This window comes from Mobula birostris, chromosome 2, assembly GCF_030028105.1.
Source record: "Mobula birostris isolate sMobBir1 chromosome 2, sMobBir1.hap1, whole genome shotgun sequence".
NCBI lineage: Eukaryota > Metazoa > Chordata > Chondrichthyes > Myliobatiformes > Myliobatidae > Mobula > Mobula birostris.
In genome coordinates, this window is record NC_092371.1 from 154,757,512 (window position 1) to 154,776,452 (window position 18,941).

The window sequence follows — 18,941 nt, forward strand, 5'->3', positions numbered from 1 at the left end:
GCAGCATAAGGAATAAGGTGGATGATCTTGTCGTACAGCTACAGATTGGCAGGTATGATATTGTGGCCATCACTGAGACCTGGCTAAAGGATGCATGTCTCTGGGAGCTGAACGTCCAAGGATACACGGTGTATCGGAAGGATAGGAAGGTAGGCAGAGGGGGAGGCATGGCTTTATTGGTAAGAAATGATATTAAATCATTAGAAAGAGGTGATATAGGATCGGAAGGTGCAGAATCTTTATGGGTTGAGCTAAGAAATTGCAGGGGTAAAAGGACCCTGATGGCAGTTATTTATAGGCCTCCAAACAGCTGCAGGGATGTGATTACAACTGGAAATAGAAAAGGCTTGTCAGAAGGGCAGTGTTATGATAATTGTGGGGGATTTTAACATGCGAGTGGATTGGGAAAATCAGGTCGGCACTGGATCTCAAGAGAGAGAATTTGTAGAATGTCTGCGAGATGGCTTTTTAGAACAGCTTGTTGTTGAGCCCACTAGGGGATCGGCTATACTGGATTGGGTATTGTGTAATGAACCGGAGGTGATTAGAGAGATTGAGGTAAGGAACCCTTAGGAGACAGTGATCATAACATGATTGAGTTCACTGTGAAATTTGAAACGGAGAAGCCGAAATCTGATGTGTCGGTATTTCAGTGGAGTAAAGGAAATTACAGTGGCATGAGAGAGGAACTAGCAAAAGTTGACTGGAAAGGGACACTGGTGGGAAAGACAGCAGAGCAGCAGTGGCTGGAGTTTATGTGAGAAGTGAGGAAGGTGCAAGACAGGTATATTCCAAAAAAGAAGAAATTTTCGAATGGAAAAAGGATGCAACCGTGGTTGACAAGAGAAGTCAAAGCCAAGGTTAAAGCAAAGGAGAGGGCATACAAGGAAGCAAAAATTAGTGGGAAGACGGAGGATTGGGATGTTTTTAAAATTTTACAAAAGGAAACTAAGAAGGTCATTAAGAAGGAAAAGATTATCTATGAAAGGAAGCTAGCAAATAATATCAAAGAGGATACTAAAAGCTTTTTCAAGTATATAAAGAGTAAAAGACAGGTGAGAGTAGATATAGGACTGATAGAAGATGATGCTGGAGAAGTTGTAATGGGAGATAAGGAGATGGCAGAGGAACTGAACGAATATTTTGCATCAGTCTTCACTGAGGAAGACATCAGCAGTATACCGGACACTCAAGGGTGGCAGAGGAGAGAAGTGTGCGCAGTCACAATTATGACAGAGAAAGTACTCAGGAAGCTGAGTAGTCTAAAGGTAGATAAATCTCCCGGACCAGATGGAATGCACCCTCGTGTTCTGAAGGAAGTAGCTGTGGAGATTGCGGAGGCATTAACGATGATCTTTCAAAAGTCGATAGATTCTGGCATGGTTCCGGAGGACTGGACGATTGGAAATGTCAGTCCGCTATTTAAGAAGGGGGCAAGGAAGCAAAAGGGAAATTATAGACCTGTTAGCTTGACATCGGTGGTTGGGAAGTTGTTGGAGTCGATTGTCAAGGATGAGGTTGCAGAGTACCTGGAGGCATATGACAAGATAGGCAGAACTCAACAAGGATTCATTAAAGGAAAATCCTGCCTGACAAACCTATTACAATTTTTTGAGGGAATTACCAGTAGGCTAGACAAGGGAGATGCAATGGATGTTGTATATTTGGATTTTCAGAAGGCCTTTGACAAGGTGCCACACATGAGGCTACTTAACAAGATAAGAGCGCATGGAATTACGGGAAAGTTACATACGTGGATAGAGTGTTGGCTGATTGGCAGGAAACAGAGAGTGGGAATAAACGGATCCTATTCTGGTTGGCTGCCGGTTACCAGTGGTATTCCACAGGGGTCCGTGTTGGGGCCGCTTCTTCTAACATTGTACACTAACGATTTGGATTATGGAATAGATGGCTTTGTGGTTAAGTTTGCTGACGATACAAAGATAGGTGGAGGGGCCGGTAGTGCTGAGGAAATGGAGAGTCTGCAGAGAGACTTGGATAGATTGGAAGAATAGGCAAAGAAGTGGCAAATGAAATACAATGTTGGAAAGCGTATGGTCATGCACTTTGGCAGAAGAAATAAACGGGCAGACTATTATCTAAATGGGGAAAGAATTCAAAGTTCTGAGATGCAACGGGACTTGGGAGTCCTCGTACAGGATACCCTTAAGGTTAACCTCCAGGTTGAGTCGGTAGTGAAGAAGGCGAATGCAATGTTGGCATTCATTTCTAGAGGAATAGGGTTGTGATGTTGAGGCTCTATAAAGTGCTGGTAAGACCTCACTTGGAGTACTGCATGCAGTTTTGGTCTCCTTATTTAAGAAAGGATGTGCTGACGTTGGAGAGGGTACAGAGAAGATTCACTAGAATGATTCCGGGAATGAGAGGGTTAATATATGAGGAACGTTTGTCTGCTGTTGGACTGTATTCCTTGGAGTTTAGAAGAATGAGGGGAGATCTCATAGAAACATTTTGAATGTTGAAAGGCATCGACAGAGTGGATGTGGCAAAGTTATTTCCCATGATGGGGGAGTCTAGTACGAGAGGGCATGACTTAAGGATTGAAGGGCACCCATTCAGAACAGAGATGTGAAGACATTTTTTTAGCCAGAGGGTGGTGAATCTATGGAATTTGTTGCCACGAGCAGCAGTGGAGTTCAAGTCATTGGATGTATTTAAGGCAGAGATTGATAGGTATCTGAGTAGCCTGGGCATCAAAGGTTATGGTGAGAAGGCGGAGGAGTGGGACTAAATGGGAGAATGGATCAGCTCATGATAAAATGGCGGAGCAGAGTCGATGGGCCGAATGGCCGACTCCTTTGTCTTATGGTCTTATGGTCTAACTCAGTACATCGGGCCGCATCTATGAATAGGAATAAACAGTGATCAAAATTGTCAAAGTAAAATTTGTTATCACCGTATACTACAGTGATTTTTCTTTCTTGCATGCATTTTCAGGAAAATAAAGAAAAAACAATAGTATTTACTAAAAACTATACGTAAAGTCTGATAAACAACCAATCTGCAAAAGAAGGCAATTGCGCAAATAACAAAAAAAAAATACTGAGAGCATGGGTTGTAGAGTCCTTGAAAATAATTCTATAGATTGTGAAGTCAGTTCAGCTTTGAGATGAGTGAAATTGTCTGTACCAATTCAGGAGCGTGATGGTTATAGGGTAATAACTGTTCCTGAACCTGGTTGTGTGGGGCCTGAGGCTCCTGTACCTCCTGCCCAATGGTGGTAGCAAGAAGAGAGTGTGGTCTGGATGTTGGGAACCTTGATGCTGCTACAAGACAACAAATTTCATGACACGTGCCAATGATAATAAACCTAATTCAGATTCTGATGGATTCAGTTTTCTTGTGACAGCACTCCTTATAAATGTGCTCAATAGTTGGGAGGACTCTGCCCATGATGCACTGGGCTTCATCCACCACTTTTTGTAGACTTTTCCAGTCTTGGGCATTGGTGTTTCCATACCAGGTCGTGATCCAACCTGTCAGGATACCCTCCACTCTGCATTTGTCGAAGTTTTAGCTCACATGCCAAATCTACGTAGTAGAGGCACAGTCATGTCTTCTTTGTATGGCACTTATGAGCTGGTCACAGGTAGGATCCTCTAATATGATAAGACCATAAGACCATCAAGTCTGCTCTGCCATTCCATCATGGCTAATCCTAGATCCCACTCAACCCCATACACCTGCCTTCGCGCCATATCCTTTGATACCCTGACCGATCAGGAAATGATCCACTTCGGCCTTAAGTATAACCACGGACTTGGCCTCCATTACAGTCTGTGGCAGAGCATTCCACAGATTCACTAGTCTCTGGCTAAAAAACTTCCTCCTTACCTCTGTTCTAAAAGGTTGCCCATCAATTTTTAGGCTGTGCCCTCTAGTTCTGAATACCCCCACCATAGGAAACATCCTCTCGACATCCACCCTATCTAGTCCTTTCAACATTTGGTAGGTTTCAACAAGATCCCTCCACATTCTTCTAAATTCCAGTGAGTAGAGGCCCAAAGCTGCCTAACGCTCCTGATTTGTTAACCTCTTTATTTCTGGAATCATCCTCATAAACCTCCTCTGGACTTTTTCCAATGATGACACATCCTTTCTAAGATATGGGGCCCAAAACTATTGACAATACTCCAGGTAACGCCAAGGAATTTTAAGTTACTGACCCTTTCCACCTTCAATCCTCTGATGAGAACTAGATCATGAACCTCTGGTTTCTACCTCCTGTAGTCAACAATCAGCTCTTTGGTTTTGCAGATGCTGGGTGAGAAGTTGTTGTGGTTCCATTCAACCAAATTTTCAATTTCTCTCCTGTATGCCAATTTGTCACCACCTTCGATTCGGACAACAACGGTGCCTCTACTCTGTAGTTTTGGCATGTCAGCAAAATATGTCATTAGCAAAATTAAATATGACATTGGAGCCATACAATCATAGGTATATATAAAGTTAGTTATGAGGACAAGACTGGAGAGGCTGGTGTCTCTTTTCCTGGGAGCAGAGGCGGGTTAGTGAGGACATAATTGAGATATATAACATTATGAGGATTAAGGACAGGTATCATTGCAAGGAATGATTCCCTATATCAGAGGAGGATAAAACTAAGGGACATAGATCTAAACTAAATGTTAAGTGATTTAGAAGGGGTCTGAGAGGGGCTGTTTTCACCAGTTGATGATGAATACTTGGAATGCATCTCAGAGGGAGAGGTGGAAGCAGAGTTGCTAACAGCATCTGCTACGTGTCCAGATGAGTGTTTAAATCAGCTAGTCTGTGAACCAAGTGCTGGAAAATGAGATTGATAGGGATGGGTGCCCACTGGTTGGCATGGATGTGTTGGGCCAAATCATCTTTCTTTATGACTGCATGACTGTGCAGTTCCATTGTCTCCTCCGTGCTTTCATATTCAATATTTTGAAGGAAAGATTTTTGAATCATGTCTGCACCTGACCGCTACCTTTAATGACCTCTGGATGTATGTGTCAAGATATCTTTGTTCCAATATATTGCCAGCTGACCTTCCAATTCACATGTATTAAACCAAAGAGTGTGCTGTTAAGAATGAGAATGCTTGATATGAAGAGTCAGTAATAAACAGCACAATCAAGACAATTAACTGTTTAGGTGAAGCAAGTTACTGCGATTTTGAATAGGATCTGTCACATCAAACTTTTCCATTAAACCTTTTCTTGGTGCTACAGTAAAACCATCACATGCCTGCCCATCTCACCCTTCACTCTCACCTCTTTATACTGGCTGTCTTCCCTCCACACTGTCAGTTGTAATGCAGGCTCTTTACCTGAAACATCTACTATCTCTTTGCCTGCTGCGTGATCTGCTGGGTTCCTCCAGCAGTTTGATTTTGTTGCAGTTTCTTGTCTGTCTACAAAACCATCAAGAGTTCTGTCTACATCTCCACTGACCAAATAAAATATGGACTTAGATCACTGGAGCTGTGAGAAAACAGCCTTTCTACTGTAGTTGTGCCACAGTTTTACGAGATATGGTGATGGGGTAGTTATTATCCATTTGTTATCAGATAGTATTGCTTTTTGTGAAGTGGATGTAAAGATGGAAGCTGTCTGAATCAGAATCAGGTTTAATATCACTGGCATAGGTCATGAAATTTGTTTTCTAGGTGGTAGCAGTACAATGTAATATATAATAATAGAGAAAAATTTTGAATTGTGTTTCTGTGTGTATATTATATATAAAATAAATAGTTAAATAAGTAGTGCAAAAATAAAAATAAAGTACTGATGAAGTGTCCATGGGTTCAATGTCTATTCAGAGGGGAAGAAGCTGTTCTTGAATCATTGAGCGTCTGCATTCAGGCTGCTGTACCAACTACTTGATGGTTGCAGTGAGAACAGGGCTGGATGAGAACTGGGTGGAGGGCGTTCTTAATGATGGATGCTGCCTTTCTGAAGCATTGCTCCTTGAAGAAGGTGCTGGATACTACGGAGGCCAGTGCCCATGATGGAGTTGACTGTTTACAACTCTCTGCAGCTTATTTTGATCCTGTGTAGAAGCCCCTCCCCCATACCAGATAGTGATGCAGCCAGTTAGAATGCTGTCCATGGTACCTCTGTAGAAATTTGTGATTGCCTTTTGTGGCATACCAAATCTCCTAAAAATCCTAATGAAATATAGCCAGTGTTGTGCTGCCTTTGTAGCTGCATCAATATTTTGGGCCAAGGATACATCCCCAGAGATATTAACACCCATGAATTTGAAATTGCTCACTCTTTCTGCTTCTGATCCCTCTATGAAGACTGGTGTATGTTCCCTGGTCTTGCCCTTTCTGAAGTCCACAATCAGTTGTTGCTGCGACACCACTCAACTAGCTGATATATCTCTCTCCTGTACACCCTCTCGTCACGATCTGAAATTCTGCCAACAATAGTTATGTCATCTGCAAATTTATAGAAGGCATTTGAGCTGTGCCTAGCCAGACAGTCATGGGTTTAAAGAGAATAGAGCAGTGGGTTAAGCACACATCCCTGAGGTGCGCCAGTGTTGATTGTCAGAGAGGTGGAGATGTTATTTCCAATCTACACAGATTGTGGTCTTCCAGTTAGGAAGTCGAGGATCCAGTTGCAGAGGGAGATACAGAGGCCCAGGTTTAGGAGTTTTTCAATAAGAACTGTAAGAATTATTATATTAAACATTGAGCTGTAGTCAATAAACAGTATCCTGACATAGATATTTGAATTGTCCAGGTGATCTAAGGCCACATGAAGAACCATTGAGTTTGCATCCGCCATAGACCTGTTGTGGTGATAGGCAAATTTCAGTGGGTCCAGGTCCTTGCTGAGATAAGAGTTGATTTTAGTCATAACCAATCTCTCAAAGCACTTCATCACCATAGATGTGAGTGCTACTGGATGATAGTCATTAATGTAGCTCACCCTACTCTTCTTGGGTACTGATATGATTATTGCCCTTTGGAAGCAGATAGCTTTGGAAGCTTCCAACTGTAGTAATGAGAGATTGAAAATGTCTTTGAACACTGGACAGGTGGTTGGCAAAGATCTTCAGAGCCCTACTAGTTATTCCATTGGGTCCTGCCGCTTTGCGAGGTTTCACCCTTTTGAAAGACAGTCTGATATCAAACTCTGAGACAGAGATCACAAGGTTACTGGGTGCTGAGGGAACTTCTTATAATTATCTATCCATGCACTTCAATTAATGGCATTGTGCTTGCTAGAGGAGGAAGAAGAAAAAACAAAGCGTGAAGTTTACTCAAGCTTCAAAGGAATCCATTTTCCCTTCTCCCCATATTTAAATGATCATTTCAGGGGTGACTTTTCATTTGATATATATGTACCAATTTCATACAAAGAAGATGGAAGTATTAAATCACCAGAACCATACATGATGACATGGAATTTGCTAACCAGGAGTCTGGAATAATTTAGTCAACATGAAGAATAGAGTCATAGAGTAATACGTGGATACAAGCCCTTCAGCCCGCTGAGTCTATGCTGACCATGGCACACCCTTCCAGTCCTAATTTCCAGACCATGTCCCTCTAATCCCAGCCCCTGCATGTACTTATCCCAGTGCTTCTTAAATGATACTGTGGTTAGAGTAACACTATTACAGGGTCAGCTGTAAGATAGGGGTTCGATTCTCATCACTGTCTGTAAGGAGTTTGTACATTCTCTCTGTGACCTTGTGGGTTTCTTCCAAGAGCTCCAGTTTCTTCCCACATTTCAAAAACATACTGTTAGGGTAGGCGAGTTGTAGCAAGCTATGTTGGCACTGGAAGCAATCTTTGCTGATTTGATATGATGTAAAATGATGCATTTCACTGTCTTTTTTCTATGTACATGTGACAAAAAAGCAATAAACTTTATCATTATTCACCAGAATATTGGCTGGAATGGAGAACTATAATAATAACAGCAATTGAATCAGCTGGGTTTATTCTTGCTGCAGTGTTGGAAGTTGATGTACGATCTTATAGAGGCTTATAAAATTATCAGGAGCATAGAAAAGATGGATATTTGGAATCCTTTTCCCAGAGCAGGGGTGTCTAGAACTAAAGAGCAAAGTTTTAGGTGAGAGGGTATCTGAGGGGGTAATTATCTGCAACAAACTTCCAGAAGAAGTGGTAGATGCCAAATGAAGTACTTTTAAAAAGGCTATTGGCAGGTACTTCTATATATAAAAAACAGAGGGATAAGGGCCTGATGTGAGCAAGGATTAGCATAGGTAGGGAACATGGTTGGCATGGTTGAGAAGGGACGAAATAGCCTGCTTCTTTTCAGTATGTTTCCATGATACATCTGAAAGTCTCTGATGTTTCTTGTTGAATATTGAAACATGTAGGGTTCCAAAGGAAGAGAGCTCACATTGGAAATGGGATGGTTATATTGGCTGAAATTTTAGACTAAAAGGATTGTGCTGTTTTCCCAGAGAGAAGTTGTTCAAAACTGTCATGCAATGACAGTTATCTTTCAACAGATAACCCAATCAGCATTAATTCTTTGCCTAAAACCTTTATATTCTGCTTAACCTTTTATATTATGCTTATATTTTCAATTTGCCTCCCCAGGTGATTTAGATTACTATTGGCTGGATCCCGTTACGTGGCACGGCAGTGAGACCTCGTCAATCTGCTCGGTAAGTTTGTGCCATTTTTTTTCTTTTTAACATTAGTTTTACTAGTTTTTGTAGCTGTTCACATGCAGTCACGTTACAAGCATAATTGATATTATTTAAAGAATAATTGATAAGATGACTCAATTATTTATCTCAATAACATACAATTAAATGTCTTTCTTCTGAAAGGCTACTGGTGTAGAAGATTGTGGAAATTCTGAATGTTCCCTTGGCTATGGAACTTGGGTCACCAGATGAACTGGGACAAGTGCTACCTTTGGAGTACCCTTGATAGAAAGTGGAAAGACTGTTAATGTTCTCTAACCACCACTGTCACAGTAAACATCCAACGTTAGCTTAGCTGTGCACATTCCTCAAAATCATCTACCTGAATAAGCAGTCCAATGATCTACCTTATTACAGGTTACTCAAGCAAATAAGGCCTTAAAGAGACTGCAGGAAATGCAAACTAAAAAAAGTGTAACATAGACACTGGAAATTCAAAGTGCAAAGTAAATTTATTATCAAAGTACATACAGTAAGTCACCATAAACTACCCTGATATTCATTTTCTTGCAGACATAGTAATTAAATCCAATGACCATAGTAGAATCAATGAAAGACCACACCAACAGAGGGGACAACCAGAGTGTAAAAGACAACAAGCTGTGCAAATACAAAAGGAACAATAAAAATAAATAATAATAATAATAGTAAATAAATAAGCAATAAATATTGAGAACATGGGATAAAGAGTCCTTGAAAGTGAGTCCATATTTTGTGGGAACAGTTCAATGAAGGATCAAGTGAAATTGAATGAAGTTATCCCCTCTGATTCAGGAGTCTGATGGTTGAATAATAACTGTAATTCTTATGGTCTTTTCTTTGGTAGGGCTGTTTATGATCTCCATCCTATGCGCCACTGGAGCAAAATCCCTCAATACACAATCACTTATTAGTTTATCACCACTTTCAATAGCCCCACCTTTTGGTATATTGAATTTTAACAGCTGGCCTCCTATTCAGTGAACCATTTTATGCTGAGATAATTGAAATGGAGCTGAATTGAACTGAAAAACAGTGGATTTGGAATTATAGTAGGGACATATTAACTAGGAATTTTATTTATGAATCTTGTGTTATATTTGTTGTTTATTTCACATTAGTGAAAAATGATGAGCCATCTTTCCCACTTCTCTGTTATGAACTTCTAGTTCTGGTGTTTAACATGTCCTACGTGCCCATATGGGTTTTCAGTTATGCTCTAATCAAAATGGTTTTCCATTGACTTGAATAGATGGTAAATCCACTACCTGTCTCCAAATTGTGCAGATTGCACAAAAATGTCCTTAATTGAACTTTTTGAGAAGCACAGACTTTTCTCTTGTCACAAACTAATCTGTAACACACATTGTAAACTTCTGAACATAATTAATACTAGAACTAGAATTAATTAGAAAAAATAGTGTTCTGTTTACTGGATTCCAGTTTGCTTGTGTAATTTAATCCATGTTATCTAATTGACAGCATCCTGTTACATGGCAACCATCCAAAGAAGGTGATCGTCTCATAGGACGTATTATTTTGAATAAGAGAACAAGTATGCCCAAAGAATCTGGTGCTTTACTTGGGTTAAAAGTGAGTATGTTCAAATTCCCTTTATACAGAGTTCAACCACCAAAAAAAAAATGAATGCATTCTATGTCATGAGCACTGACCTATTTAGGGAAAGTTCATATTTCCTTTATATGTGTACAGGGAAAGGTTCCATGTGAAAATTGGGAGTTGTTTTACTTACTGAATGCTTTTCATCACAGTCTGATTAGAAGTAGATGGGAGTTGGTGTCAACTGAGTTTGAGGCCCACATCTTTTGATTCAACCTCGAAAGGATAGCAAAAGAAATAGCATGCAAATAAAAGGTGTGCACTGACTGAATAATTCAATTCAAACTGCATGGAAGGAAATATGCAGCGATGACTTAAGTCTTTTTTTTAAGTTGACTTGCTAAATAATTTTCATAACCAAAAGATTGTTAAAAGTACTACTGATTCCCTTAGCGGTGGATCTCAATTGTCAAGCAATGACAAACCAATTAATTTGGCAAGAGATTTCATGCAAAACACAATGTTGTGTTTTATTTAGGAAGAGATTTTGCATTTCTATCATGAAATAGGGAAGCCTGAAGACTAGAAATAGAAATGTTAGTTTATTATTTTGTTTTCTTTCTGCTTTAACTTGGCACAAATTGGAACCCATTCAAAATCTCATTTACATCAGGTTGCACTCAAACAGATTAATCCTCTCATGTTCTTTTACCTTCATAGAAGCAGTGATCTGAACATGACATTGGTATAATTTGTCTACTCCATGACCCCACAGTGTTTCTGTGATTGTTGGACAATGTTGTGAAGTTTCTCTTTAATCATATTTAGACAATAATCAGCTTTCAGATGATTATTAATTTGTTAAATTTGCCATCCAGGTAGTTGGAGGAAAGTTAACAGAAAGCGGAAGACTTGGGGCCTTCATCACCAAAGTGAAAAAAGGCAGCTTAGCTGATGTTGTTGGCCATTTAAGAGCTGGTAAGTTAATATCAGGTACATTTCTATGGTTAGTGGATTGCTGCTATGTTGAGAGATGGTGGTACATAGTTATGGAGCCATTGAAACATTAATCATAGAACATAGAAACAAGCCCTTCAGTCCATGCTGTCATTCAGTTTTATGTTTGTACAAATCCCATGTCCCAATAATTGTGGATTTTGGCATCTAAAGTGCTCATCTAGATTCTTAAATCTTGTGAAAGTTCCTCAGGTAGTGCATGACAGTTACCAGCCACCCTCCAGGTGAAAAAAATCTTACTTAGATCCCCTTTGGACCTTTTACAACTTATTCTAAATCTATACTCTACAACTTCAGATAATCTGCTAAAGCAAAAGGTTTCTCACCTGTAGCAGCCATTCATCATTTTGCATACCTCTGTCAGGTGTTCCCTTTAGCCATCTTTGCTATAAGGAAAACAAAATCAGTCTATCCTTAGAATCAAAAAGCTCCACCCTAAGCAACCATATTACAGACAGCTGTTGTTTTGTTAAAGACCCACTGCCACAATAAAAGTGGTGGTACTTCATGTCCAAATGAACGAATGATCAACAATGATACTCTACTCCAGATCAGTTCAGAAAACGCCCCACCGCACGGAGAATGTAATAATGAGAGTGGGCATGTGGAAATCTGAAGCAAAAGGAAGTAAAACGGGATCACTGCAAATTGGCAAAATAAGAACTCAAATAGCATTAACAAATGCACAAAGAAGCTCAAAACAAAATGGCAAAGGTATCACAAAAGGGAAGCTGGATAAACCCAAGAGGCATTTAAGTTTTACTTGGAGTGTTTATGCATATTGTTAATGCCTAATAACATTACAGCCAATGAAGCTGAACGAAATTCAGTGATGCAGAAGTGGAAATAAGGAGTATTGGTGGTTTCAGCATCTATGTGACACAAGCAAACTAATTGGCCCCCCAGAGTATGATTGAACATTCCATTTGTTAGAAAGCTAGAAGCACACTTCAGTTCAAATACTTCAGTTAAGAGTTTAATACTCATAATCAGATACCAGAAAAAGCAGTTATGAATTGCCTCATGAGGGATTTAACAAATACGTAAAATTTTTGGCGCATTCTTGAATAGAGCAAAAGGGAACATGTCAGTGTGATGAGAGAAAACACGCCAAACTGTTTGACAGCCAAAATCTTTCTCTGAGAAGGCAATTAAAATTGTACTTTCAATGGCATTGGCAGCTCAGGATGTTGACAGTGTTCTGAAGCAATAAGAGTGGTACCTGCCATGTTTTGTCCATCAGGCCCTGGATACTAGAGTGGCTTTAGGGTGAAGCCAGCTACTTGTGCGAACCTTTAAAGGCTAGAAAATAACAGAGTACATAATACAAAAGCCAGGAGTTCCTGAAGTCAGGGAAATCACACAGCTTCCATCTTACTGTGTAAAGCAGCCTCCTATTGGAATTGTAAAATTGAAAACCTGATACCATTAGCAGCTGCAGAAGTAACACAATATTGCCAACATAGAGAGCTATAGACCATGGTTTCCTTTGAGGAAGCAGTAGGGCAAGCAAATAGTCCCATCATGGAGTTCCTCTGAATAACAATTTATTTGAGGGATGCATATTGAAATCGTCGCTGGTAATCTGCGAACAGCTCACAAAACTACAGGTTTATTCTACTAAATGTACTTCTCCTGGACTGATTACTGCAATCTGCTGCCTGTAATTTCCATGTGGGAGGTGTGCTTTTGAACCATCTGAATAATCTAGCATTTTTGCAGTTTCCTGAAAGATTCAAAAAGCTGAACCCTCAAGAATGCACTTAGTTCCATTGTTGGAACAAACAGGGCCAGATTGAAACATTAGGGCCTGGGCACAAGAACGGAAAAACAAACCAGTGTTCAACCAATTTAAGAGAGGAGCCAGATTAAAAAGATTAAGGTGTCAAGGTGAAGGTTGAACCGGTGTTCAATTCACTACTCCGTGTCAGCCAAGATCTCCCATCTGAGCCTGTCCTATCTGCTTGGGTTTGACCCATCTCCCTCTCTTCTCACTGCCTTCATCAGGTGGGAATTGCAGGAGTCTTGGCCGCTAGTTCAGAAGTAGTTGTTACCCTGTGGCTATCAGGCTCTTGGACTGGTTACATTCCCCTCAGTGCTGAACTGGCTTCATGGCTGTGGACTCACTTTGCAATTCACTCTGTGCATTATTTGTTTACTTTTTTTTGTTTAAATGATTTGTTCATTTTTTCACACATTGGATGTTTGTTGGGCTTTATTATGTGTTTTTCTTTTGTGGAGTCTATTGCTTTTCTTTGTTTTGTGGCTGCCTGTAAGATGATGAACCTCAGGATTATATATTGCATACATATTTTGATAATAAATTTACTTGAAGTTTAAAAATTATATATAACAAAAGGCTCTACATGTTCATGAGTATGGAGAGTGGAAAAATCCTTGAGCAGCATGCAATTTAATGCCCAGATTACTGTTAAATTTCCCAATGAACTTGCTAAGTTTAAAGGGAGCAGAGAAAATTAGGGAGCTTCAGATGAAGAAAACCCTTTAGGAGGCAGTGATCGTAATACGATAGAATCCACTGCAGGGGTTGTAATGGGGAGACAAAGAAATGGTAGACAAACTCAATGAATATTTGCATCAGTCTTCACTGTGGAAGACACCAGCAATATTCCAGAAATTCAAGAGTGTCATGAGGCAGAGGTGAATTGCTATTGATAAGGAGAAAGTGCTTGGGAAGTTGAAAAGTCAAAAAGTAGGTTCACTTGGAGCAGATGGACAATACCCCAGGGCTCTGAATAAAGTAGCTGAAGAGATTCTGGAGGCCTTACTGTAATCTTCCAAGAATCACCAGAATCTGGAAAAGTTCTAGGGGGCTGGAAAATTTTAACTGTCACACCATTCTTTAAGATGGGAAACAGGCAAAAGACAGGAAATTATAGGCCAGTTAGCCTGACTTCAGTCATTAGGAAAATGTTGGAGTCCATTATTAAGGATGAGGCTTCGGGGTACTTGGAGGCACATGATAAAATAGACTGAAGTCAGCATGGTTTCCCTAAGGGAAAATTTTGCCTGTCAAATCTGTTGGAATTATTTGAGGAAACAACCTGCCGGATAGACAATGGAGAGTCAGTGGATGTTGTTTGCTTGGATTCTCAAATGGCCTTTGGCAAGGTGCCACACATGAGGTTGCTAAACAAAATTAAAGCCCATGGTATTACAGGAAAGATACTAGCATGGAAAGAAGGTTGGCTGACTGACAGGAAACAAGGAGTGGAAATAAAGGGCCTTTTCTGGTTGGCAGCTGGTAACTAATGATGTTCTGCATTGTTGGAACCACCTCTTTTCAATTTATATGTCAATGATTTGGATGAAGAAATTGATGACTTTGTGACCAGATTTGCAGACAGTGTGAAGGTAGGTAGAAGGGCAGGTAGTGTTGAGGAAACTGGGAGTCTGCAGGAGTACCTAGGCAGATTAGAATACAGGCAAAGAAGTGGCAGGTGGAATGTAGTGTAGGGAAGTGTATAGTTGTATACTTCGGTCGAAGGAAACAGGATGGACATTCAGAACTCAGAGTTGCAAAGCGACTTAGATTCTTCATGCAGGATCCCTAAAGGTTAACCTGCAGGTTTATTCGGTGCTAAGGAAGGCAAGTGCAATGTTAGCATTCATCTTGAGAGGACTAGAATGTAAAAGCAAGGATATAATGCTGTGGCTTTATGAGGCATTGCTCAGACTGCACGAGAGTATTGTGAGCAGTTTTGGGCCCCTTATCTAAGAAAGGATGTGCTGTCCTTAGAGGTTCATGAGAATAATCTAAGAAATAAAAGGGTTTTGATGGCTTTGGGTCTGTACTTGCTGGAATTTAGAAGAATAGTGGGGGTGGATCTCATTGAAGCCTATTGAATATTGAAAGGCAAACACGAGAAAATCTGCAGATGCTGGAAATTCAAGCAACACACATAAAATGCTGGTGGAACGCAGCAGGCCAGGCAGCATCTATAGGAAGAAGTACAGTCGATGTTTCGGGCCGAGACCCTTCATCAGGACTAACTGAAAGAAGAGATAATAAGAGATTTGAAAGCGGAAGGGGGAGATCGGAAATGATAGGAAAAGACAGGAGGGGGAGGGATGAAGCTAAGAGCTGGAAAGTTGATTGGCAAAAGGGATACAAGGCTGGAGAAGAGGGAGGATCATGGGACAGGAGGCCTAGGGAGAAAGAAAAAGGGAGGGGAGCCCAATATTGAAAGGCCTTGATGGAGTGGACATGGAGAGGGTGTTTCTTTTTGTGAGGTAGTCTTGGACCAGAGGGCACGACCTCGGAATACAAAGATGACACTTTAGAACAAAACTTTTCCACCGTCTGTAAGACACAAACCATAAGTGTAATGGAATGCTCTCCAATTCCCTTGATGAGTACACCAATAAATCTCAAGCTCAACACATTCAGGACAAAATAGCTCACTGTCCTAAGCATTCATTCTCTCCACTGTAACTATTGTGTGTGCCTTCTACAAATTTTGCTGCACTTACTCCCCTTGATAACTACAGTAGCACCTTCCAAACAGTCTTGGAGTACGGATTAAAGGACAAAAATTCAAATCTCTGCCAACAAAGCGCAAGGCTATAAAGCCTGTGAGAACACCACCACTTATATGTTCCCATCTGGGTCATGCTGACCCTGACTTACAAATACATTGCCAGGGCATCATTACCCCATTGCCTAATTCCTGGTGCACCCAATCAAACACGCAGAGAATCTTCACCAGAAGAATTACAGTATCTCAAGAAGGTAGCTCACTACATCTCAGTGAAGTTGGGGAAGGATTCTACCAGCATTCTTAAAAAATGATTAAATTTGAAAAATGGCATTTGGATTCTTCCTCACCATTGCATTGCCTCCATTGTTTTTCCCTTTCCACTGTTTTGCAAGATCTGCTTCTTCCCAATGTTTTAGTTCATTCTTCTGTCACCAATTACACATTCATTTCTCTGGTATCTTTCTATGCAACCATATGGGGTGGAGAAATGAAACTGCATGGCAGAAGTAAGAGAAATAAAAGGGTTTTGATGGCTCTGGGTCTGTACTTGCGGAAGTTTAGAAGAATTGGGGCGGGGGGGGAATCTCAGATGGAAATACATATTCATTGCCATGGACAGGTCTTGTTTTATCAATGTAGAAAGCATTTTGGCAGCTTCCAGAAACATTTGATCAAAGTTTTCGTCCATGGAAGTAGGTAGTGTTTAATTTGGAGGTCAGTGTTGAGCTGGCAGTGTTGTTGCTGACTCCTCAGTCCATGGCTTTTGTAGTTCTAGGGTGGGTCAGCGGCAAATAGTATCCCAGCAACATTCAGCTCAAGTCTGCCTCAGGATTCCATCCCTGTAGCTTGTGTGGATGGCTCAAGAAATTTACATGATAAGAGGCATTTCCCTTTCCCAGGGTCATATTGTTGAAGACCACTGATTTTAAATTTAAACATACAGTACATCTTAAATAGGTCCATTGACAACAGTTATTTCCTTGCTCTCTCTCACAGCACTCTGTTTCCCCTTCCTCCTACTTCCTAACCTTTCCCTCTTCTCTCCCTCCTCCTTTCTTTCTTTCCCTTTCCTTATTTTCCCTGCCCTCCCCTCCCTCCCACATTGGTCTCTATACTCACTCCTCGTTTTCCTCTCACTAAAATTTCTCATTTGTTTTTGACTATGTATTTAATAATGATATTTCTATTCTTTGAATGTTCTTTTCCCAGTGTCAATATAGAAGCAAGACACATCAAATTTGCTGGTGAACGCAGCAGGCCAGGCAGCATCTCCAGGAAGAGGTACAGTCGACGTTTCGGGCTGAGACCCTTCGTCAGGACTAACTGAAGGAAGAGCTAGTAAGAGATTTGAAAGTGGGAGGGGGAGGGGGAGATCCAAAATGATAGGAGAAGACAGGAGGGGGAGGGATGGAGCCAAGAGCTGGACAGGTGATTGGCAAAAGAGATATGAGAGGATCATGGGACAGGAGGCCTAGGGAGAAGGAAAAGGGGGAGGGGAGAAACCCAGAGGATGGGCAAGGGGTATAGTGAGAGGGACAGAGGGAGAAAAAGGAGAGAGAGAGAAAGAATGTGTGTATATAAATAAATAATGGATGGGGTACGAGGGGGAGATGGGGCATTAGCGGAAGTTAGAGAAGTCAATGTTCATACCATCAGGTTGGAGGCTACCCAGACGGAATATAAGGTGTTGTTCCTCCAACCTGAGTGTGGCTTCATCTTTACAGTAGAGGAGGCCATGGATAGACATGTCAGAATGGGAATGGGATGTGGAATTAAAATGTGTGGCCACTGGGAGATCCTGCTTTCTCTGGCAGACAGAGTGTAGGTCCTGCTGCATTCACCAGCAAATTTAATGTGTGTTGCTTGAATTTCCAGCATCTGCAGAATTCCTCGTGTTTACGTCAATATAGAACGCAGCTTTGGATGCTTCCATGTTTATTGCTTCCATAGGTACACAATAAAATCACAGTTCTCACAAGCTGTTTGATATCTGTTCTAAAATATATTTTTTTCAACTTACTACGTTTAATGGCGTTCTCAGAAAAATGTGAGTGCAGTTTTTCCATCTCAGTATTTTACCATGGGAAAATGTATACTATAGTTTTTGGAATGATGTAATAATGTTGAAACTTACTTTTCTCTTCAAGGTGATGAGGTTCTTGAATGGAATGGAAAACCATTGCCAGGAGCTACAAATGAAGAGGTTTACAATATCATTTTGGAATCAAAATCAGAACTTCAGGTTGAAATAGTTGTTTCAAGACCAATTGGGTAAGAATTTATTTTTTTTTAGTGTTGCTTGTGAAAGTATATTTTAAAAGGTACATAGGTCTTGTGTTAAGAAAATAAAAATGATGAAAGCCACATGGACTTCTGGTCCAATATAGATTTTCCCTATACATTTCTTTTATCCAATACCAACATTGATGATGATTGCAGAATGAAAAGGATTGCACTTCTTATTAGGCAATTCTGCACAGTTTACCTAAAGAATTGTTGAAGATTTGAGGTTTGGATATCTCAACATTTGTTCCAGTCCTCCAATGTAGCCCACACACTAAGTGGTTTGGGATTCTACAGTGGAAAAATATAAACAGAACTTCTGGAAACTCTGGATATCTTGGAAACTTGGGTATCTATTTACCCAGGCATTATTGGTCATTTTAGGGGAACCTAGAGTAATTTCTAGGTCATTCTTTCATCTATGGTCCAATTATTTTTTTCCGGAATTTAGATCCTGTTGCATTCAAGGCCAACATATCTTTCTTACTGCCTGCTATGTATGAGTTTTTCATAAACATTGACAGGTTTGGAAAAGCTCAAGCCAAAATATGAAAATGCTGAAGTAAATTGAAACTAAATTTAATGGATTCAGCCCAAGCACATCCTTATCAAAGAATGACAGATAACATTATCTGAGGTACATCAGGGAGACACCATCAAAAAGGAACAGATTCAGCACCTTCACACAGTAGGGGAAGCTCAAGTGTTCAAAGCTTAATCTCTATGAATAGCTACTGATGGCTAGAAAAGGAGCTGATAATCAATGTTAGTTTCATGAAACTGTAGACAAGCCAGTTACAAACTAAAGATAGAAGAAAATTGAAGAAGGAAATAAAATGGACAGAAAATGTACTGGAGTATTTCAGTAGGTAACGTCAAAGAAAATGAAAAGTCTTTCATAAA

The 18,941-nt window shown here is 40.4% G+C and overlaps 1 protein-coding gene across 1 annotated transcript in view; it reads left to right on the forward strand.

The window, feature by feature from the left end:
* The window catches only part of rims1a (regulating synaptic membrane exocytosis 1a), a 479,607-nt gene that overhangs the window by 187,111 nt on the left and 273,555 nt on the right, over window positions 1–18,941 (forward strand). The window contains exons 7-10 of the mRNA XM_072250401.1: window positions 8,585–8,652; window positions 10,159–10,269; window positions 11,115–11,214; window positions 17,903–18,026. Coding sequence (XP_072106502.1) covers window positions 8,585–8,652; window positions 10,159–10,269; window positions 11,115–11,214; window positions 17,903–18,026 — 403 coding nt within the window. The remainder of the gene's footprint in view (window positions 1–8,584; window positions 8,653–10,158; window positions 10,270–11,114; window positions 11,215–17,902; window positions 18,027–18,941) is intronic.